This window comes from Rhipicephalus microplus, chromosome 8 (genome assembly GCF_043290135.1).
Source record: "Rhipicephalus microplus isolate Deutch F79 chromosome 8, USDA_Rmic, whole genome shotgun sequence".
Classification (NCBI taxonomy): Eukaryota; Metazoa; Arthropoda; class Arachnida; order Ixodida; family Ixodidae; genus Rhipicephalus; species Rhipicephalus microplus.
This window is the reverse complement of record NC_134707.1, coordinates 18,112,069-18,135,430: the sequence shown is the minus strand read 5'-3', so window position 1 is coordinate 18,135,430 and position 23,362 is coordinate 18,112,069. Positions and strand designations below refer to the sequence as shown.

Sequence of the window (23,362 nt, the reverse complement as noted above, 5' to 3'; positions counted from 1 at the left end):
TACCTGTACGTCAGTGGCTCGACTGCTACAATGTCGACTCCCTTGCCGTGGCACTCTCTTCTCAAACCATCGACCAAAGACTGAACCGCGTGCTTAGTCATTGCGTATGGTGTAGTAAATGGTAAAGTGAAGTGGGCTGAAAATTTGAAAGCATATAAAAAGATTTAGTGCTTATGTTTTGCACGCATTATGCGTATCTTAATAAAAAAAACTGACGTTCAGCCGGCTTTTTTTTTGTCTAGTGTCCTGATACTGTGACGCAGCAAGGAATAACATGAATACTTATTCGTACGGCACATAAATTGTTTGCCGCAGCTCGTTACGTAATAATGACCACTTGCGAAAAATGCGCCATTTCTCAGAGAGATATTCGGCCTGCTCAAAATTGAAGCTCGCAAGAAGCACACAACTAGCGCACACCAAATACGAATTGAGCGTGGAAATGATATTTGCTGGTATGTAATGTGAAATGGCATCGTAAAAAAATTACAGCATATCCACGGAGTGAATGATGATGAGCGGCGCGAAGCGTCCATCAGTCCGTCCGCGCTTCCGTCCATCCATGCGTCCGTCCGTACGCCCGGCTGTTTGTTCGTCCATCCGCACACTTGTGCGTTCATCTGTGCGTCTGTACATTTGTCCGTTCGTGCGTACATTTGTCCGTCCATGCGTCCGTCCGTGCATCCTTCCGTCTATGCTTCAGACAGACAGACAGACAGACAGACAGACAGACAGACAGACGGACGTACGGACGTACGGACGTACGGATGGACGGATGGACTGACGGACAGACCAAGCTTCCCTCCGTAGCTTCGCCCCACTCGTCGTAATTCCCTCCATGGATATGTTGTGAGGTGGTTACTACATACATACATACATACATACATACATACATACATACATACATACATACATACATACATACATACATACATACATACATACATACATACATACATACATACATACATACATACATACATACATACATACATACATACATACATACATACATACATACATACATACATACATACATACATACATACATACATACATACATACATACATACATACATAGAGGTGGAGACCGACCCATGCCTTAAGGAGCTCCACCCGTAAAATGTGATGGCACTGCATTTCATCGGATGTGAATGCGTGGTGACTACATTGGTGCTCGACGATGGCGTTTAGAATAAATTGTGAATGCTTTATAGCACTACACACGGTCTACTATGGGAGAGCCATAAGCTGGGGATGATTAGAAAAGGCATCTATACTTAACTTCACGGGTGTTATTATTGCATTTAAAAATGCAATGTTACTTATTCCCTAATGGACGCCCACGCTTTTTTGTTTGTTTTTTTTTCAATGAAAAAATAAATTCACTAAAAGTATGAATCATCGTATTTTAATAAGTTTGACTACTTTCTTTCAAAACATCCACATGTTTTTTCAGCAACATAATAGAGCCGCCTGAAGACACTTCGGAAGTGCTGCATAATATTGATTGCAGGATCGTCCCCTTAAAGGCTCACTAAATAAAAAAAAAGTCATCTGGAATCAGTAAATTGCTCTTTCATATTACCGTCACAATGCCAGCCACGAGACGATGCTAAGCGGGAAAATGTGCAATAAAAAGGGTGGGTGTTGACGTCCTCGCGAAATTAAATATCATCGCGGTGACGTCATAGAGCTTGACGGCAGCTGCTGTGACGTTTGTTGTTCCTAATTGATAAAAATAAACTACATTGTACCCTTCTAAGGCTATACGCCAAACATATCAAGCGTCCTGAAATTTCGTTGAGGCAATGTCGACAAGATGCAAAAAATACACTTTGAAATCCATGACGTCAAGCGTTAAGTTTTCAGTTGTGAATTTAAAGGCGACGCTTTCGCCTTCATTTTCTCCGCTTATGCCTAAGTCTGTAATGGCGAAATCAATTGCATTCGCGTGTGGAAAATACCATTTATCGATATAAACCAATTCATTGTTTCTCTTTAGTGTCCTTTTATTTTTTTATTATGCATGGTGTTCACTTTAGCAGCAAGGAAGCTAATGTGGTATGAACGGAAACCAGCTAACATGAACTCATTGTACAAGCCAACAGCAGTGCTCGTATTCACTCTTATGTTGTAGTTTACTACAAGCTAACTTCTTAATAAGTTGCAACCGAAGAACTCTCACATCCGTGAAACACTCACAAAGGTTGCTGGTGACAATGACGGCTCGTCCATGGGTTTCTTTAAGCATGGGCAGGAACCTCTTCACCACCCTGACCACGCCGAAGACGTTGACGTCGAAGATTCGAGTGATGCTTGCCATCGTCAACCACTCAACAAGGCCGTTATTCATTATGGCCGCGTTGCACACCACAGCCCAGAGCTCTGCGAGAAATGTGTAAGATCGTCTAAGCAACCCTCTCTACACCGCGCACCACGTTGGTGCAATCCCACCTAATACACTTTTCGACATGATATTATTAGCACTAAGGTGTTGTATGCCAGCGTCCACCACGACTTTAGTGATGTATAACCGTCAGGCTAATGACCTCGAAAAAATGCACACGCTCAGAGGCAAGGAAAAGGGCGTTCCGTCAATGGCAGTCAAACGCGTGACTTCTCGGTGCGTCACGACGGATGGCGGCCACGCTATCAACTGCGCCATGGATCGCACACTTGGTTTAGGCTTGACAAGCACATGTTTTTTTTTTTATCTCACACTTTCATCTCACAGTGATCTTGATTGATTTGTGGGGTTTAACGTCCCAAAGTCATCATATGATTATGAGAGACGCCGTAGTGGGGGGCTCCGGAAATTTAGACCACCTGGGGTTCTTTAACGTGCACCCAAATCTGAGCACACGGGCCTACAACATTTCCGCCTCGACCGGAAATGCAGCCGCCGCAGCCGGGATTCGAACCCACGACCTGCGGGTCAGAAGCCGAGTACCTTAGCCACTAGACCACCGCGGCGGGATCTCACAGTGATCTTGGAGGGAGGGATGTCGTCAGGCTCTGGGAGCGATAAAGTTAATGCATCAAGACTGTGGCCTCCGTGATCAGCTCCAGCCACCCGTCGTTGCTACATGCACTTCTTCTCTTTCGGCGTGTTTTCAACAGAAGTGCAGTTTTTGGAGGCCCTAACACACTGCGATGTGGCAACCTTAGCCAAAGCTTCCATCTCACTCATACTATCCAACCTTGCTAAAAATTCACTGCAGTTTTTATTGGTGCCACTCGTCCCAAACAATTGTTGAACCACGTCACGCGGGTTCATCGCCATGTGACGCACGAGCACGTGCGTTTATCGCGCGTCTGCAGAATGTCGTTGTCCGACGCCACCACGTGATTACTGAGAGAGTGAAGGGGAGATGCGACAGTCTCTTACAGGACCACTTATGCCGGCCCGAACGCGCTAGCGTGCGCAAGCGCGATCTGACTAGGACACAACGCGTTGGTTCATCTCACGTCTGCAGAACCTTGTTCCCCGACATCATCACATGATTTCTGAGAGAGTGTAAGAGGGAGAGGCCACAGTGTCTTATCCAGCCCCTTAGATAGGCCGGAACGCGTTATCGCACGAGAGCATTCTGCTAGTGTTTGGGCCGGCTGTTGCGCGTGCACAGTAAGGGTGGTTTCGCACACCGAATAGAGCTCTGCGATAAGCTGCTTCGCATCTAGATTACGATGCATCTAGATGCTTCGAATCTAGATGCATCGCCTGGCTGCGAAGTCGTTTTGCCCGCTTACTCGCTCCTCGAGACAAATCTCAGCAGGGGTACGGCAAAAGTAACGAGCTCGTTGACGTATTTTCGTCATGGATATTTTATTTATTTATCTATTTGGTGTTGTTGTTATTGTTGTTGACTTCACATCGCTGATTGTTTACCACTGCTGTCGTGCTAAAAGGTGGCTTTGGTCCTTTGTCAAGCTGCCTCTTTTGGAGAGCAGCTTTTACCTGCGGCTGTCCTTCATCAAACTAGTGATGAAAAATAAACATTATTATTATTATTATTATTATTATTATTATTATTATTATTATTATTATTATTATTATTATTATTATTATTATTATTATTATTATTATTATTATTATTATTATTATTATTATTATTATTATTATACGTCAAATAAACAGTAAGAGATGGCAAAGAAAAAAGTAGAAGCAACAGTTCCATCACCGGGAGTCGATCGTACGACCTCTAGACGCACAGCGCGCTGCGTGGAACGATTCAGCTACAGACCGTCAGTTCCTTACCGTAATGATGATGACCTATTTACGGTGACTACTTATTTACCGTTGGTAGTATACTTGGAGCTCGGCGACACATCGTGTTCTCGTTGTCACTAGCGCCATGAGGCGAACGACTTGAAGGGAGCACTTTAAGGTCATCACCCCGCGTGCTGCGATGCCCGCTCACCTCTGCAGGATGGCTTCGCTCGTGCACGCGCGCATATATCTTGATGGAGGTGGGTTATGGTTTGTACGTGTTGCACTTTCCACGCAACTTTCAGAGCGTACAGAGAGCACGAAGGTAACGCCGCCACACTGCAGTGGCCACATTTGCGTAAGAAGTGCGCTGCTCACAATCGAAGAAGTAGTAACTGTGGCAGTTGCTAGTGCGTGCTCCTCCCGTGTGTACTTTAGCGTTCGTTTCGTGCATTCTTTGTGTGTGTGTGCTTGAGCAGCGCCCCTCTAATGCCGAGCTGTCACAGGGGTCGGCTTTGCGTTCGTCCTTGTGAGTTCTTTCTGCTTGTGCAGCACACTGCGTGTTTCGAGCAGCTTGCCGTTCTTCGTAGGACATTTCAAATTGTTGTTCTATCATTATTACGTGCTATATAAAAATATGTCAGTACACAAGTAAGGTGCCGGCGACTCCTTAGCCTTTGAGGGAATATTGAACATGCACCTTTGAAAAAAAAAGAACAGTACATGCAAAATGAAACAAATGAGTCCACATATGTAAAAACACACTCATGCGCACATGTGAAACAGCACCATGTCTCTGATAACGCCTCTAGATATTATTCAATCCAACAGGCGCAAAATAGCCCTCAACACGTCTGTTTCTTATGAAGATGAGTTCACTCATGTGTACATAATTGGTGAACTGCCTCTGGGAAGACAAGTTTGCCATTCGTGTTATACCGATTTCTTAAGACAGAGGAATAAGTCATGTTTCTTTTTATTTTGTTTTTCTCCGTTCCCGGCTAACGTCCCATGGAGGTAATGCTTTTTGGAATGGTTAATACAATCGTAGTTCCGTATTGGCTTGAATTATACGATCCCAAAGACGTCTCAAAATCTTTCATGGTTTTAGAGTCCATCCAAAATTAGAGTCCATCCAAAATCGCGCAGCTCGCTTCATATCTTCGCAATACTCACACAAAACCAGCGTTACCGAGCTAAAACACTCTCTTTCCCTTCCAACTCTTGAATCCCGCCGCTTGATCACCCGTCTATGCCTTCTACACCGCTTCTACTATCATCCACGCTCAAGACATCAGTTGCTCCAATCTGCTCACAGAACTTCATCGCGCGAAAATCACAGCAGGCCCATTGCACGCATAAATGGCCGGACGACAGCATTTATCACCTCATTTTTTCCTAATGCAATAGCCCTCTGGAATGCCTTACCCGATGACTCCGCTTCATGCGCCGACAGGGAAACGTTCCGCGCAAAACTGAACGAACATTTTTTCAAGCCTCTCTACTGATAATCTCAACTACTTCGTGTTTATCGCCAATCGTTTTAGAATTGTACTTAGTTTTGCTCTGCAATTGTTTAACATATGTAAAGCATTGTGTATTCTTTTTTATTTTGTTCTAGTTCGTTCGTGTGATTTCTGATTCATGTCTCCTGTGTAAACTTATTTGCTTTTACTCATTTATTTATTCATTGAACATTGTACCCTATCTTGTTACTTGTCCCCCCTTATGTAATGCCTTCGGGCCTTTAAGGGCGAAATAAATGAAATGAAATGAAAGGCACTATGTCCGCATGGCGCTGGCCCGTCAAAGCGGTCTAGTGCTAGAGTGCGGTGGCCGCAGTGTAAAGGCGGGAGGTTACACCGGTGATCGTCGACCAATAACTACTGACTATGTGCTCAAGGCCTCAGACACGTTTAGCAGTCTTGTTCCAGGTGAGAATTTCAAGGATTAAAGAGCTATTGACGAGTACGAGTTCCAAAAGAAGCTTGCCACGGGACATCGAAAAACAAAAGGTTCAGCGCGAAGTGACGAGCTTCGTTGAAGTTCCTTTTCACATAAGTTCAGCGTGACATACGTACAGTTTGTAAGCTATCGGCCCCTATTTTAGATAATGCGATTCTCGGATAATACGTTTTCATTGTTAATGCCCCTGAGAATTTCGAAAGTTAGATTTCAACGTACAAGTTTTTTTATTCTTTTTTTCTTTTTTAGTTTAGCAGTCACTTTTCCAAGTGTATTCTCTCAACATGACGTACCCTACTTGTGCTGTCATTTTCACTAATTACATTTTGTTTTGATTGATTGATTGATTGATTGATTGATTGATTGATTGATTGATTGATTGATTCATTCATTCATTCATCATTCATTCATTGATATGTGGGGTTTAACGTCCCAAAATCACCATATGATCATGGGAGACGCCGTAGTGGCGGGCTTCGGAAATTTCGACCACCCGGGGTTTTTTAACGTGCACCCAAATCTGGGCACACGGGCCTACAACATTTCCACCTCCATCGTAAGTGCAGCCGCCGCAGCCGCCGCAGCCGCCACAGCCGGGATTCGATCCCGCGACCTGCGGGTCAGCAGCCGAGTACCTTAGCCACTTGACCACCGCGGCGGGTCTACACTTTGTTTTGTCGCATATAACTGGGTACACATATTTGAATATGTGAAGCGTTTCACCATGACACGGTTTAAGTAATATACGGTGACCAAGATATGGCAACCCAAAGTCCTGCGAGGATTGTAAGGTTTTCTCAGCAACCTGCTGTGTACTTTGGTCGCACACCATCCCATTCTATAGCTCAAAAATGAATACTTCGTCAAGAACGTTAACGCTTGATCACGCTCTCCCATACTGCACTTTCTATTTTCCCGGCTCACAGGGGACTGCCATGAATAAGTGGATGTACGTAATACTATAATTTCGATAACTGGGGCTTTACGTCCCAAAGTCACGCGATGATCGCGAAAGATACCGAAGAGGAGAGCTCCGGGAATTTCGACCATATGGTGTTCTTCACCGTGCACTGACATAGCACAGTACGGAGATCTCTGACATTTCTCCTCCAGTGAAATGTGACACCCGCGGCTGAGGTCGCACCCGCGACCTTCGTTTCAGCAGCCGAGCATCGCAACTGTTCCACCGCGATTGACCCGGATTACGTTATCGGCAAGGTGACTAAGATGACGTCTGCGTATGACGTCTATATACGTTTGAAATAACTGACCTTGGAAACGTTGTTTGTGCCATTCTAAGTAGATGTGGTTAAGTATTTGTAAGTGTTCGGTAAAAGCGCAAGTGAGAAAATTTTCAACTAAAACCAGAATGAGCGCTTATGGTCCGCCGATGATCTCCTATGCATGAAACACTCCACGCAGCCGCGACAGGTATTGACGAAGTATGGCTATTTGGGCTAGTTGGTTTGAATTCATGGTAATAAGGGCTGCAGCGCGAGCACGAATGTGCTAGAAGAAACAGACGAAAGGCGAGGCACGGAAAGCAAAGAGGACAACGCGTGCCTCGCCTTTCGTCTGTTTCTTCTAGCACATTCGTGCTCGCGCTGCAGCCCTTATTACGAGTATTGACGGTCAAGTCAGATTGGCGGCAAGAACCTACGGGAAAGTACGGGCTTATTTCTTTTCCTACTCGCGTTCACTTCATCGAGGAAGTGTACGGCGGTCCACTTCGAAGCATCGCCCGCCTTCTACGCCGCTTGACCGGCACCGAAGCGTGGCGCCCTGCGCTTCCTTCATCCTGCTTGGGCGTAACAACCAAAACATGTGCGTAAAAGAGATGCTAGCGCAGGCCAGTCGGCAGCAATACGACAACGCCGAAACTGCTGTCAAGAGACCATTTAGTCGATAAACACGGCTGGAAAACTCGAATGTTCTCGCGACGCTAAATGCAAAAGGGGAAAAAATCCTTTTGCAAATCAGTACGTGACAGTCTTGTCAGTAAATCAACAGTAATCTGCCCCACAAAACTCTTTATTTTATACTACTGACGACTGTACACCGATAGCGCTATTTTACTTTAGGTAGGCTGTATTCTTAGTAGCGTTATTAGCTCTTTATCGTTGTATTTATTTATTGACATTGTTTATTTGTTTACTTATTTAAGTTATTTATTTATTTATTTATTTATTTATTTATTGTATATTTATTATACTGGATCTTTATAGCATTGATTTTATTACTTTCAGTGGACCTCTTTTGCCACGTTAGCTGAGGCAATGCCACTATCTGATGGCGCGATTGTTTTTAATGGCTAGTTTCGCAGAAATTCCAGCATCTGTGTTGGCGTCGTTGCTTGTGGGAGAAAAATAACCTTTGACCATGAGCTAAAAGTTCGGGACAGTTGCGAGTAAATAGAAAAAATTTTAACAATTTTTCATCCCAGTGGCAATCTAACCCAGACCTGAAGAAGAATGGCGATTTGGGCTAGTTGGTTTGAATTCATAGTAATAAGGGCTGCAGCGCGAGCACGAATGTGCTAGAAGAAACAGACAAAGTCGAGGTACGGAAGGCAAAAGAGGCAGCGCTCGTGTTGTCCTCTTTTGCCTTCCGTACCTCGACTTTGTCTGTTTCTTCTAGCACATTCGTGCTCGCGCTGCAGCCCTTATTACTATTAACCCAGACCTCTCGCGTGGCAAACTGGGGTGCCACCAGATAGCCACGCCAACGTTTCAAACCACTTCTTCGAAAGAACGTTCCAAAAATGTCATGTGGCGAGAATGGTCTCCGTTTTGAAGGCAGTGTTGCTTTGCAGAATCGTTGAATGAAATAAGGGGTCACAACAGCTGCGCTGAAGGTGCTTTGTTCAAAGCTGCCCACCCACTATCAAGTCCATCGATAACGAATTCATTACCTGGTTCTGTTCGTTCATGCGCATCGTAGAGTTCTGCAGCCGAAATCCACAACACGTATGTGTGAAATACGCTGCTCTGTTTGTACATGCTATTTGTTTGTTACTTTTTTTGTTTCCCAATATTTTTGCCCTTATGTCCGTGCACACTACGTTATTATGTTACCTGTTTGCATTAACATCCTTGTTTTTAGTTATATTTGTGTGTATCATTGTATACCTACTCCTACCATTGCGCAATCAGCACTGCAGTATGCGTAAATAAAAATAATAAATTTTGTGCAGCAGCGCAGGGGCGCGTGGTACGTTACAGACGCGTTGTGGGTATTTGGACAATTTGTGAAAGATAGAACTATGACTCAGTGGGCACTTAGCAACTAATAATAATATTTCGGGTTCAACGTCCATAACCACGATATGATTATGGGAGACGCTGTATAGTGAAGGGATCCGAGAATTTCGACAATCTGGTGTTCTTGAAGTACATGGGCCTCTACTATATTGCCTCCATCTAAATGCGACCGCCGCAGCCGGAATCGAACCCACGACCTTCGGTTCAGTAGCCGAGAATCGTAACCACAACACCACCACGGTGGATGCACTAAGCAACTGTACTTGCAGTACGCATTGTGGGATAGCTTGAAACGCCATTGTTGCGTGCGCAAACACTCTTTTCCTAGCGACATAGTTTCCCTCTGTATTACATGGTTCCTTTGCCCGTTTATGACAGCGCGTTCTACCCTTTCAGGCTAAGCTAAAGAGTTCTTCAAGTTTTTCTTGATTTCTTCGTGTGTGCAATGTCGCCAGATCGTAGCTCCTTGACCTGTTACTGTTGCAGACAGAAACAGTCTACGAAATACCTTCCAGGAATGTTGGAAAAAGACACCTCTGTCGGGTTTATTGGTGCACAGGGCCAAGTACTGTCAACATGGCGAACAAAACCGTCACAAGCCAACCGCCCACATTCTACTGCTCGTGCGCAAGATCTTTTTGTTATCATCATCTTCCTGCGACGCGCGAGAACGATTTCCAGCAGGGCGTATTCAGTGTCGACGTCAAAGATGATACACTGATTACGTAACGAGAGATCACTTACTTCGACTTCCGAGCTCCTCTTTGATGACGCGGTGCGTCTCGTCAACCTCGACGTCCTTCGTGACGTCCATCTGCAGGACCTTGACGTTCGCCTGCCTCCTGAGTGACATGGCGCCTTCGCCGTTGACGTCGAGGCACCCGGCGAAGACGAGGAAGCCGTCCCTGGCCAGGTACTTAGCCAGCATGTGTCCGAAGCCTGTGTCACAGCCTGCATAATGAAGGGGGATGTGTGCCTAAGGGCGCGCCACCACACGTGATGGCAACATCTCCATCTCGTACTATCGACGTCAAGTGAAAAGCGAACAATGGAGTGCATGGAATAGGCAGTAGCAAAGCTGTAGTGCGCACTGTCAAGTCGTCACCAATTTCATGAGCGAACAGGTGGCTTGGCAACCCTGTTGGTCTGGTTGGTCATTTACGGTAACTGACTGTATCCCAAGAGCACACACGTGTGAGGGGGATATAGAAAACTATGTCAACATTACGACAAGGTGGCACCCTCCTGATGAGGAGGGTACCAGAATACTTAAAGATTGCTAACATCATCTTCACCGACAACGGAGGAGACGACAAGAACTTAAAGAATTATACGGGTCGATCACCTTGCTCTCCATTGTGTACAAAATATTTAGAAAGGTAATTGCTAACATAATTAAGACAACATTAGAATTCAATCAACCCAGAGATCAAGCAGGATTTTTAACAAGCTGCTCGAAAATAGACCGCATTTACACTATTATTCGGGGGATAGATCAATGCTTAGAATGTACCCGACCACTATACATAGCCTTCAAAGATTATGAGGAGGCATTTGATTCAGCAAAAATATCGACAGCCATGCAGACACTGTGGAATCAGGGCGTAGGCGAAGCATATATAAATATCCTGGACGAAATCTACAGAGGATCACCTGCCACCATGGTGCTCCATAAAAAAAGCGACAGAATACTAATAAAGAAGGGAACAAAGCAGGGCGACCCGACATCTCCAGTATTATTCACGCCTGGTTTACATGAGGTATTCAGGGCTTTAGATTGGGAAGAGTTAGTGATAAGAGTTATTGGAGAGTATCTTAGTAACTTGTGTCTCCCATGCCTCCTCATTCTTCGAGCAGACATCAAGGGACTGGAATGACCTTCCCACCAAGGCAGTACTTGATTCTGACCAAGCCATCTTGAAACGCATCATAGAAGAGCTGCTTTTGTAGATATGCCCACCCCTCATGTAAAAGCCCTTCCTTTAGGGGCCTTTGAGGTATCATAAATAAATAAAAAATAGATAAATAAATAAATTCGCTGATGACAGTGCATTGCTGAGTAACTCAGGGGACAAATTGTAATTGATGATTACTCAGTTACTCAAGCAGAGCAGAAAGGTGGGTCTTAAAATTAATATGCAGAAAACGAAAGTAATGTACAACAATCTCAGAAGAGGGCAGCGCTTCTAGATAAGTAGCAGTGATGTTAGTCGTGAAATATAGATGTGCCGAAGTGTATATGCCCTGTTACTGGAATGGTATGAAGCCTTTGTGTTCTGTACATGCTGTAAATAAATTTTTCTAAACAGTGCACGCAAAGTTGTAAAAGGGTATGTGTACTTAGGACGGATAGCAATCAGGGAGCCGAACAGCGAGATGAAAGTAACTAGAATAATAGGAATGGGGCGGAGCACATTCGTCAAGCATATTCCAATCATGAATGGTAATGTGCCACTATACCTCAAGAGGAACGTACATAACAGATGCATCTTACTGCTACTTACCTACAAAGAAGAGACCTCATAGTCAAAATGAAGAAGAAGAAATAGTCATTCGCAAGGCACGTAGACCGAAGGTAAGATAACCACTGGTCATCAAGGATCACAGATTGAATTTCAAGAAAAGGATAGCGGGAAAGCGGGAAATAGAAAGTTAGGTGGGCAGAGGAGATTAAAATGTTTTCGTGTATTAACTCGTAGCAGTAAGTACAGGACCGAGTTGACTGGCGGGACATGCGACAAGGTGTGGAAGCGAAAGCTTGTATGCCATGTTTTTTTTTATAATGAAGGACAAAAAAGAGATAGACAACGGGCAAGGGCGACAAAGGACAAGTGCTAACGTCCAACTGAAATTTTATGACAAAGCACCAAGGATATATACCCGTCACAAGACATCATCATTGCGGCAGTGGTGATAGCGAATCGAAGCTGCGAAAGCAAGTCATCCATCGCACTACAAGAAAACCAACTAGATTACTTTAATTTACCGGCACGTGGTTTTTCTGTGTTAAATTCTCTGCTGCTTAGTTTTATTTTGTCATCATCTTTGTGCAATGAACGAGGATATTGTGGTGTCTTACGACAGGTATAAATTCTTGGTGCTTCGAAATTTTGAAATGCTAAAGTTAGCGCTTGTCCTCGTTGTCCCCTTTGTCTATTATCTACCTTTATTGCGCTTCACTCATAAAAAAAAAACATGGAACATAGAAGAGGCCCTTGTCCTGCAATGGATGTAGTCAGGCTGATGATAATGATAAGATTAAGAAGCTTGCATGTGTAACGTGGCAGCATGCAGCACAGGACCAGGTTGATTGGTGGATCAAGTGAGAGGACATTGCCCTGCTGTGAGTGTGGTCAGGTTGACGGCGAGGGTGAATCCCCATCGAGTTCAAAGGCGAGAAAGTTCCTTTCTAGCCTCTTCTGCCTATCATACAAGTGATGTGTCCTTCTTGGCACTTATTTTCAAGGCACTTGGAAAGACAGCAATAAGCGTGGGGCCTATCAGCATTTCGTATGTTCTTTTTTTTTTCTACCACAAACCGCTATCTCCACTCGTGCAGTTTCAAACGCGGAAAAAAAAGTGAAATCAGTTTATCGGGCCCGGTGGTAGTACGGGGGAAGGCATAACGAAGATGGAGTGTTTGAGACAATTAACATTAGCTATCCCTCATATATATCCCAATTGAGAGCTTGTTACAACCTCCCGTCGCAGGAACAAACTGCGGGCGTCATGAATATTTCCAGAAAGACGGGAAACGCTGGGAAATAATAAGGTGCTTGTTCTTCATATTTTGAAGGGTTGTTGGGGGGCCTAGATTTTTTCGTTTTCTTTACTGTAGTTCTAACATTGCTAAGTCATCCATATGTTTCATACCGAACAAGCGAATAAGTAGTATTTAAACAAACATGGAAGTTCTTTATCTGCTGGCAAGGAAAACGTGGAAGTGTCAGCAGAAACTGGCTGGAAAAACGGGGGTTGGGGTACTAAACCAAGTTGTAGCCTTTGAGATAACCTAGCGCCGTGTAACAGCTGACGCGGAACAAGAGCATAACAGCGAGGGAAACAAGTTTAAGGAATTCATGCGTTAAAGCTCAACCTCTTGAGGTTCACATGCCGGCGGCCGATTTAAGCTAAATAATAATTGAGGTATTTAACATGGCTGTGGCCAAACACCTTCATGGGAAATCAGGAACGAAGTTGTACAAAGGCAGAACTTCACTCAAGCCAACGCTGCACAGTGCATGCACAAGCCCCACCAGGGCAGCATCGCAAGTTCCTGCTGCAGAGCGAAGAATGTTGTAGCTTAGCTTTTTCTGGCTACGCCACAAACGCTAAGTCACTGCTGAAGCACAGATCGGTTGCATTTCATCCGCAACTGTACAACCAAGTCTCAACAAAGCCACAGACGCCACAACTAATCCAAATCCAAGTCACTACAAAGCCACAAGCGATGGTATTCGTCCACCTTGTTTCTCGTCCTATTGTTTCACAAAGAAGCATCGTACTGCGAGCAAAGTGGTGGTTCGTAAGAACAACATCAGTTTCCGCGCCATCAATCTGGCCCACAATGCGTCATAGGGGCAAGCTCTGTGTGTCCCGACCTGGGAGTGGTCCGCTGTGCGCTATAGTCGCGTGCACTCAAGGACCTCAGTAATGTTATTCGTCCATTCAAAACCAGTTACTCACCTGTAATGAGCACAGCTTTCCCGTGTCCACTCACCAGGCTGACGCGAGCGACTCCCCAGGTGAATTTTGCGAGAAAGTAACTCGCCCACGCCATCACAAACAGAGAACCGAGTGCATGGGCCACGCCCGGAAGCAGAGGAAGTCGCGGCCACAGGTACCACATCACGGCAGTTAGGGAGACGAAGAGTATCCAGGAGACCCTCATGGTGGACGATGCTTTTCAAAGTTTCCTCGAGGTGTGGCCGCACTTCACCCAACTTGATCCTCGTGCTATGAAAGAAACGTGGAGTGGGTTGCACAACTTAGATAAAGAGTCTTGAGTGTCATGCGCAAAATGGCTGCACAAAAAGCTAAATACGGCTAAGCGAAACCGAAATTCCCTGATAACACAAAAACTAACTGTGCCCACGTACCAAAAAAAATTGATTGATGATTGATTATTTGATTGATTTGTGGGGTTTAACGTCCCAAAACCAACATAAGATTATGAGAGACGCCGTAGTGGAGGGCTCCGGAAATTTCAACCACCTGCGGTTCTTTAACGTGCACGCAAATCTGAACACACGGGCCTACAACACTTCCGCCTCCATCGGAAATGAAGCCGCCGCAGCAGGGATTCGATCCCGTGACCTGCGGGTCAGCAGGCGAGTACCTTAGCCACTAGACCACCGCGGCGGGGCCACAAAAATTGCGCCAGCCGCGATACTTCAGCGGGTATGCCTACCGTCACTAAAAAGCTCATCTAGCACGCCAATAATCAAACTGATTTAGCAATAATCCTATGGTTATTCAGGGGATCATGGTAATTATTAAAATAAAATTATTGACAGGACACCTATGTCGCTCTGTAAGAAACAACGATGATCAAAGACGGCACCGGCAAAAGCCTATCATTTACACATTTAAATTGCAGACTGAAAGACTGCGTACTTGGCTCATGTTCATTGATGTTCTTAACTGCTATCGTATTTGCAGCAAATTGTCTCCGGCGAAACCGGCGTGGGCGCTCAGTTATACGCGTTACGTGAATGCATCGCACGTTCCGGGAAAATACGCACCTTTCAGGAACTGTCCGCTGCAAAGCCGCCTGCCTGTCGGGAGCGTATTACGACACCTTTTCTTGGAGCAGCGGCGTCCGAAGGCATTTCAAACTGCCCGTGCGTTGCTAGACGGCGACGAGGGTTGCCGCATCTTACGAGGACACGCTGCCTGCCCGTACCACGCAATCGCGCTGTTGGCAACAATTCCTTCGCGATCGCTACCTCAATTGCTTCTCCGCGGCGCTGCCTTCGTGAAACCATTCGAAATCGCTCGCGGGAGCTCTTTTTCCGAGACCAGTTGTGGCTTGCACAGCAGGCGCTGGCGAGGGAGACCGCACCGGCAAGTCAGCGCGGCGGTGCATCGGGTTTTTCGAAATCAGTCACGTGTCCCGCCCGAGTGCACACGTGAGTGTACATCGAAAGGGAGTGTACATCTTAAAGTTCTTGGTGTTTGGACGGTAGGGGCGCCGAACAACACACTGTGTACACAGACCCCTTTGCTCTCCGCCGAGCAGGGCCTTTACAAGTGGACCAGTAGTTCCCAGCCTTTCGGTAAGGCGATTTCAAGTGATTTTCGATACACTACTTCGTGTATAACCTCACCAACCTTGAAAAATGAGCTCTATGACCTTCGTACCTCCCTATGCCTGTTATATATTTTTATTAATGTTTTCTCTCTCTCTCACACAGCTCAGCTGTAAGATATCTGAAAACAGCCCTGATCTCAACAAAACGCCTGTGCTCTGCAACAGCGAGTTCTTCGCACAAATGTCGTCTTTTCCACTGCTTACTACAAGAGCCAAGTCATAGCGAGGCGGTCCAATCGAAACAATAAAAATGAATACGAAAGTGACGGGTTAGCGAAGAAAAAAAGTTACAGCATATCCACGGAGTGGATGATAATGAACGGGGCAAAACGTTCATGGCACCCGTCCTTCCGCGTGCCCGTCCATGCGTCCGTCCGTTCATGCGTACTTCCGCCCATTCGACCGCCCATCTGTCTGTCTGTCTGTCTCTCTGTCCCTCCGTCCATGTGTTCGTCCATCCGTCTGTCTGTCCGTTCGTCCATCCGTCTGTCTGTCCGTTCGTCCATTTGCTGACACTCCAAGTACCGCCATCTCGCATCTTTTCATCATATAGTCATCATATACAACCATGATACAAGTACCGCCATCCAGGATTAAATGAGAGATAGCTACTACTACGAGTACGGGACGTACCACCCACGGTGTAAGCAGCTCCGCCACTAAAACGAGTTTTAAATGACATGACCCCCCTTCACACTTGCTGGAGGAAAGCACCCGTATAAATTTGGGGGTGATGTGTTCCTTGTTTTAAAATGGTGCACGAACAACAGCCCCCAATGTGTTGTGAAATGATCCATCCACTTTATTCACAAGGGCAGTCGCTGCTCAGTCTCCGAAAAGGGTTTATTTGCCGATGTGGGAGACGGGAATTAAAATCATTGCTCTTTGCTGTGCGTGTCTTTCGACTGCGTTCTACCACTGCCTTTTGAGTACTCCTTAGTTCATCACTGAGTGCTATGCATGTTATAAAAATACTTTGTCGGAAGCATGAACAAATCAGCGCGGTTCTGCTAATAAACAGTTGGAGTTGGACATTCGTGTTTGTCAATTCCCTTCATTTCGTCCCCAACCTGTTTGCGCCTTACTCATTTCTTCAAGTTACAAACCAACTTCATCAACGGAAAGCCTTGTCGAGTTAAATACGCTGTTCCGACTAATCAGCGTGCGAATTTAGGATAGAATCTCACAAATATTAAAACAGAAAAATTGGGTAGAATCTTACAAGTAATAAAACAGATTGAAACTTACCGTCAACGAAGCATGAAGGAGCCGCTACTGAGAACCTGTTTACAGACCGTTGACGGCGTTCGGTTCTACGAACGGGTGGGAATGCATTAACGGCTGCCGTAATTCGAGGGCGCTGCCCCGCTTCTGCCATCGCTTGTTTGACCTTCGGGAAGCAAGACTTCGTGGTCGCAGGGCTATCTGAGATTGCTGTGAATCCCGACTCAGTGATTGAAGAAGCGATACCATGTTTTCAATTGACGCCGTGTCTGCCGACGTCTGAAGCCTTCGGGCTATCAGCGTTTCTTTTTATTTTCTTCTGAGGTTTTAACACCAGATGTCCCAGGAGTTCAATAACCAAAAATGTAGCTGCCGTTGCGGAGAGAAACGAAACTCGTTTTAGAAACAAAGTTGATAATTATTACGAACTTTGTTGCAACCATTATTCACCAAGTATATAATCCCATGTATTGACATTTTCTTAAAAAATACTTTTCTTCGCTCTATAAGTTTCAAACAATGCCCAATTCGGTCACTGCATCTGATGCTCTGCCTTCCTCGACTGCCTTCGTCATCTTATGGTAACCATTCCGTGGCTCCTACTGTCAAGCGGTTTTCGGTCCTACGCATTACGTGCCCAGTCCAGGCCCACATCGCTTGATGGAAACTTGCATATCCACTACTCCTGTCTGTTTTCTGACCTATTCTGTCATCCTCCTATCTCTTCATCTTATTGTAGCGTAAGCTACACTGCACGTGGCTCATCGAGAGTCGTGCTGCACATCTCCTAGCGGTAGCGACCCCACACGGCGCACAGCTAGCGCCGCGAAGAAGGCCTGGAAGCTCCTTGAGTGACGTGAGCTTGCTCACTAGTTTTTCCGTCCATCCGTCCGTCCCTCCATTCATCTATCCGACCGTACGTGCGCCCATGCGTCCATCCGTTTGTTCGTGAGTCTGTCCATCAGTCTGTCGGTCTGTTCGTCCGTAGTTCACGCTACGTATATCCTGACAAAGCCGAGCTATGCCACTGCTAATTTTTGCTACTGTTTTACTTTACATTTCACGCTGCGTGCCCCTCATCTTTTTCTTTAGTTGATTTGTTATCCTCAACGTTCCAGCCCCAAACGTTAGAACTCGTAGTCTGCCACTTCTGACATACGCCATCTAACATACGCCCTTAGCATATTTATCGTTACAACTGACAGTAAAATAGTTGTAACAATAACCAGGGGAAGCGTATTTAGGTAACCAATGGGAGCTCCATCTATTAGAACTGGCAGTATTGCCAGATCTAACAGCAATCCGGGGAGAAGGCATATATACACGTCCACGTACAAACGTACGCACGAACATACATAAAGTGTGGTGGAACCCCTCCCCTGCTTCCCCCCAAAAAATTTCTGGCTGCGCTTTGCTTCACACTTGTCATTGTCAAAATAGTCATGGTATACCAACTACAGTTTTAGTTACTACCGCATCATTCTGTGCAATAAGATATCGGTGACGATTAATTGTTCTTTATTACAGCTTCAAGCCCATTGGTGAATTGTTTACGGAGGAAGTGACAAGTCCACAACCAACGAATAAGAAAGATCATACAGAGACGCAGAATGTCCTCGGTGTCTGCCTTAAACGTTTGTATGCGGATGTTGTTCAGAAGAAAATACTAAGCCGTTTTTTCTGATGACTTTGACGAGGGCCACGTTGCTTTGAATACTCGTGACCCTTGTCTATATATACGAACGCAAGGTGGAGTTGGTACCGATCACAAAGTCAGCCAAGGATTTGTCTGAAGCAGCGTGCATTGGAAAAGGGAAAGCGAATACGCGAAAGTCATATACGTAATTGTCGAGTGGCTCCGCGGTGGAGATTTGCATCGAGCTCACGCACACGCAAAGCACACACGCACGCAGAGATTGTGTCCTTGCAACCTCGCGGCTTCGTTGCTTCTCTTAACGTCGTTTTTTTAGCATTCGCTTCCGGCCTTGTCCAGGCTGATTAGCATTGATTACGACTGTCTGACGTGCAATAACCGGTTGCGCGGTAACTACGGTTTCGTAGATGAGCGTCAGTTACGCAAAGACGTGGTTTTAAAGAGAAGTGCTATAGTAGCTCTCACAGAACGCACAAGGCGAGGGTTAGAACGCGAATAGAAAAATATTCACAGGGTCTATTATTAACAAGGGCATCTAAAGAACCTGTGAGAATACAAAAATAGTGTTAAAAATGCTCGTGCCCTTCTGTAGACAGTGAATGAAGAGGACGACGTTCAGAGAGACTCACGTGCAGTTTGGCCTGTGTGGCGTTTCTCACAGAGTTTCCTAAAATTAACATTATTAGGAAACTCTATGGCGTTTCTAGCCTGTGCGGCGTGTGTTTCCTATGTGTTAGTAAATTATTCTTTTATTACAAGGTCGAAGTCAACAAAAGAGTGCGTCATCCTCTCCTAACGTTTTTCCGCCTCGGTGTCTCATTGGCTCGGGTGATCGGCTGCTGACCTGGAGGTCGTGGGTTCGATGCCAGCTTCGGCGGTCACATTCCAATGGAGGCGAAGTAGTGGAGGCCCATGTACTGTGTGATGCCGGTGTCCGTCAATGAAGACCAGATGGTCAAAACTTCCGGAGTCTGCCAGTACGGCACCACTCATGATTAAATCGTTGTTTCGGGACGTAGAACCACACATATTACTATTCATCTTCCAATGATTCCTGTCTTCTCGGAGTTATTCGTGACGCCAGCAGATAGTTAACGAGTGAATAAGTTCTCGATTGCCCCGTATGCAATGCATATTAGCCGTGGGTCATTTCCTACGCTCCTTTTCCGTACAGTCGCACGCCCTTTCTGCCTTGATGATTGATTTGTGGGGTTTGACGTCCCACAACCACGCTACGATTATGAGAGAGCCGTAGTGGAGGGCTCCGGAAATTTTGACCACCTAAGGTTTTTTAACGTTCACCCAAATCTGGGCACATGGGCCTACAACAATTGCGCCTCCATTGGAAATGCAGCCGCCACAGCCGGGATTAGATCCCGTGACCGTCGGGTCAGCAGACGAATACCTTAGCCACTAGACCACCGCGGCGGGGTGCCCTTTCTGCCTTGTCTCGCATGACCATCATGCACGATGAAGCGATTTCACTTCGTCACATGCGTTTTCGACTGTCAAAGCGCAAAATACAACCTGTAGTCGCAATGCGCGAAATCTTGTTATACTCAATGCTGACATCTTCCAGTGTTTTATGAAGAAATGAATGGCAAGAGGGAAAGAGCGCCATTAGCGGGTGGGGCGGAGAGCAGTGAAAGCGATAAGGAAACCGCTTTATCATCTCTGAAATGGGAGTGGTTTAGAGGCACTTTAATTCTGGCCTCCGCTACCTATGTTCTTTATCCCGTGAATACGTGAATGCTGGATCCTAAGTAATTAATCCTACTGTATGGCGTTTAACGTCCCAAAATCACGATGTGATCACGAGAAACGCCGTAGTGGAGTGATCCGAAAATTTTCACCATCTGCTGTTCTTTAACATGTACAGACATCGCACAGTATATACGGGACTCTACCATTTCGGCTTCATTCGAAAGCGACACCCGCGGCCAGTTCTGAACCCGCTAACATTGGGTCAGCGGCCGAGCATCTTAACTACGGCTCCACCGCAGCGGACAGGTCTTTAGTAAGCCACTTCCTTCCGTCCTTTTCGATGGTGATCACCACTGTAACCCAATTATCTCGTGCGCAATAACTTGTAATATGAATGCAGCCAACGGGGATCGACATGAGCCTTCGTCACAGAAACGCAAAGATACGCTATTTAATACACTCTTGCAGAACACATGAAGTGAGGGAAAACAGCGCATAAGAAAAATCACAAGGTCATCCTATGCATTCTCAGTCACTTTCATTGCCCGTGATGCCAATGTCTGGAGCCCGCGATGACGTCAACGCTTCGTCGTTCGATTGTGTGACTTGCTTCCTAAACACGTGCACCATGTTTCAACGACCCAATTGGAGACTTTTGGAGAGGTTTTTTTAGACAATTGGAGATTTTGGAAGCTCAGTGAAAAAAGTTTCAGGAAACCTTACCATATGAAAAAAAAACCAACCTTAGTATGTGCGCACCCGAGGTACTGGTTTTTTTCTTTCTTTCTTTCTTTCTTTCTTTCTTTCTTTCTTTCTTTCTTTCTTTCTTTCTTTTTTTCTTTCTTTCTTTCTTTCTTTCTTTCTTTTTTTAAGGGTCAAAGCTCCTCAGGAGTCGGGACATAGCCTTGTCTCCCATTGTGCTCACGGTATACAACCATTGCGTCAGTCGAATCAAGCGTGAGACACCAATAAAGGTTATGCAATATACTTCAAGGTAGAAATATGCTGACTCTGAGGTAATAAATTGCTGTTCGCGCCGAAAATCACCCAAGGAGAAGAGTGCTGACGAGTTTATCTCTACTAACATATTGCCTATAGATGTTGATGTTTCTCAAAGAAAGCCGCAACAAAAAAAGGCACACGTCGAGCGCTATACGTCTCAACAAGTAACAAGATCGATTGCCACATCAGGAAGCACTGCTTTCCGACCAGCTCACTCTAGAAAAGGCATTGATTATTGGAAAACGACGCATGTGATTACGCACATGAGTGGTGCACTTTTGCGGTCATCATTTCCGTACCCTCACTGGCGCCAGCTTTTTCGTGTACGATGCCACCGATAGAATGAATCAGCGAGTTCCAAAATATTCGCTTGAAAATCACACGTAAGGCTGTTGGTGAGAAACAGAACCATATCATGTCGAGACCTTACGAGAGCAGTTCTGTTCTCCTGCTGTTATGATTCACAATACAAACTGCAGTGGAATCTCGTTCATAAGTTCCTTTTTTCCTCTTTTATTCTTGTTTTTTTTTGTTTTAGTGTCTATCTTGTTCGTTACTGTCATGATGTTGGGATAGCCGGCTCTAACGTAACCCACCTTCCCATATTTTGCCAAATATAAATAAAAAAAGTTACTATCGGGAGCCGGGAATCAAGACCTATTAGGCGATGATCGTACTAACCGAACAGCTTTAAAAAAGAGGAAAATATCTGTACTCCCTCAAAAATTTACTCTTATCCAAGAAAATGCAAGTATCTGGGCAATAATCAACTGGCATTCCCATTTATTGCATCTGATCTTTTGCAGAATAATAATGCGACCAGGTTTGCGGCTAATGCAAATTTCCTGTTAACCCCCCCCCCCCGCTCATACTAATTATGGGCAAAAAGCTTCCGCTCTCAGTGCGATATCTTTTTGGAATGCATTGCCTTCTAGCATTAGGCGTTGCACTTCATTTCCTTTGTTCAAAAAGTCCGTCAAAAATCATTTTCTCGAATAACCATATTTGCGATCGTTTACCTGTTTGACTCGTTTGTTCTTCGGTTATTTTTATACCATGTTGCGTGTTTGGGCTTAACTTGTGATGTAAAAGTGTATATTGATGTCCGTATATTGTAAGAATTTTTTTGTTGCTCTGCATAAATTTTATCGTCATTTTGTATCGACAAACCGAGGGTCCCACTAAAGTCTCTGGCTCTGGGATTCTCGTTTGTATATCCTAGATTTTGTAACTTGTTTTTGCAAATAATAAACTTGAAATTTGCGCCGCAATTTTTTTTTCTTTTCGGCGTCTAGGAGAAAGTTTTTTGAAACGTAAAAAGAAAAAAACAGCGGCTGTTTTCTCACACAACTTGACCAACAGGATGAAAGTACTGAGTGTGTTTAAGTATTGTAGTGCGAGGCTTGCCACTGAACGTGTTTGTTTTGCCGAAAGACCGGAATTGCTGCGGCTTCAGCGGCTCTGCGACGTGCAGATCGTGGCTTGTTAGGACGTGTTTTGAGCTTGCGTACAGAAGAATAAACGTAGTGTTTCCAGGTGGACTGATCAAGAGGTACTTCCGCTGTTGTATCATCTAACTATGATCAAAACTGTGATCGCACTAAACGCCTAAAAATGCCTTATTGGATATCCAAGAGACGTTGCTCGGTAATCAAAATAACAATGGATGAGGCCGGAAAGCGTACTATGCAGAATCGTATCCGCAAGGTTACAAACAACTCGAAGCATATTTGTTACTTACTGTGTACCGACTCGTTGAAGTGAAATGCTTGAACCAAGAAACTGCGTTGGAACACTTGACAGGCTACACGTGAAATCAACCACTTAATAATTTTCACACGCACATAGTTCACATTCACGCAGAGCGGAGTTCCCGAGTGCTCGGCCGTTCTCAACAAGACTGGGATACACTCGCAAGGCTAAAAAAAGTAGCCACGCTATTGCGGGAACACAGCTGCGTATCTTCGTATCTGCTATGCAGACTAGACGCTGCTTCAAGTGTACGAGCGTCTCACGATGTTTACGCT

At 45.2% G+C, this 23,362-nt stretch overlaps 1 protein-coding gene across 4 annotated transcripts in view; it reads right to left on the bottom strand.

The window, feature by feature from the left end:
- The window catches only part of LOC119164200 (retinol dehydrogenase 7), a 26,802-nt gene extending 3,440 nt beyond the window's left edge, over positions 1-23,362 (bottom strand). Inside the window, exons 1-5 of one of the 4 annotated variants that reach the window (XM_037416334.2) lie at positions 23,077-23,362; positions 14,125-14,394; positions 10,183-10,389; positions 2,206-2,388; positions 4-136 (exon numbers count right to left, since the gene is read on the bottom strand). In XM_037416334.2, the coding sequence (XP_037272231.2) occupies positions 4-136; positions 2,206-2,388; positions 10,183-10,389; positions 14,125-14,329 (728 nt within the window). In that variant the 5' untranslated portion in view covers positions 14,330-14,394; positions 23,077-23,362. Of the gene's footprint in view, positions 1-3; positions 137-2,205; positions 2,389-10,182; positions 10,390-14,124; positions 14,395-15,182; positions 15,439-16,999; positions 17,202-23,076 lie in introns of those variants that run through there. The other 3 variants (XM_075871204.1, XM_037416335.2, XM_075871205.1) reach the window with 3 other exon arrangements.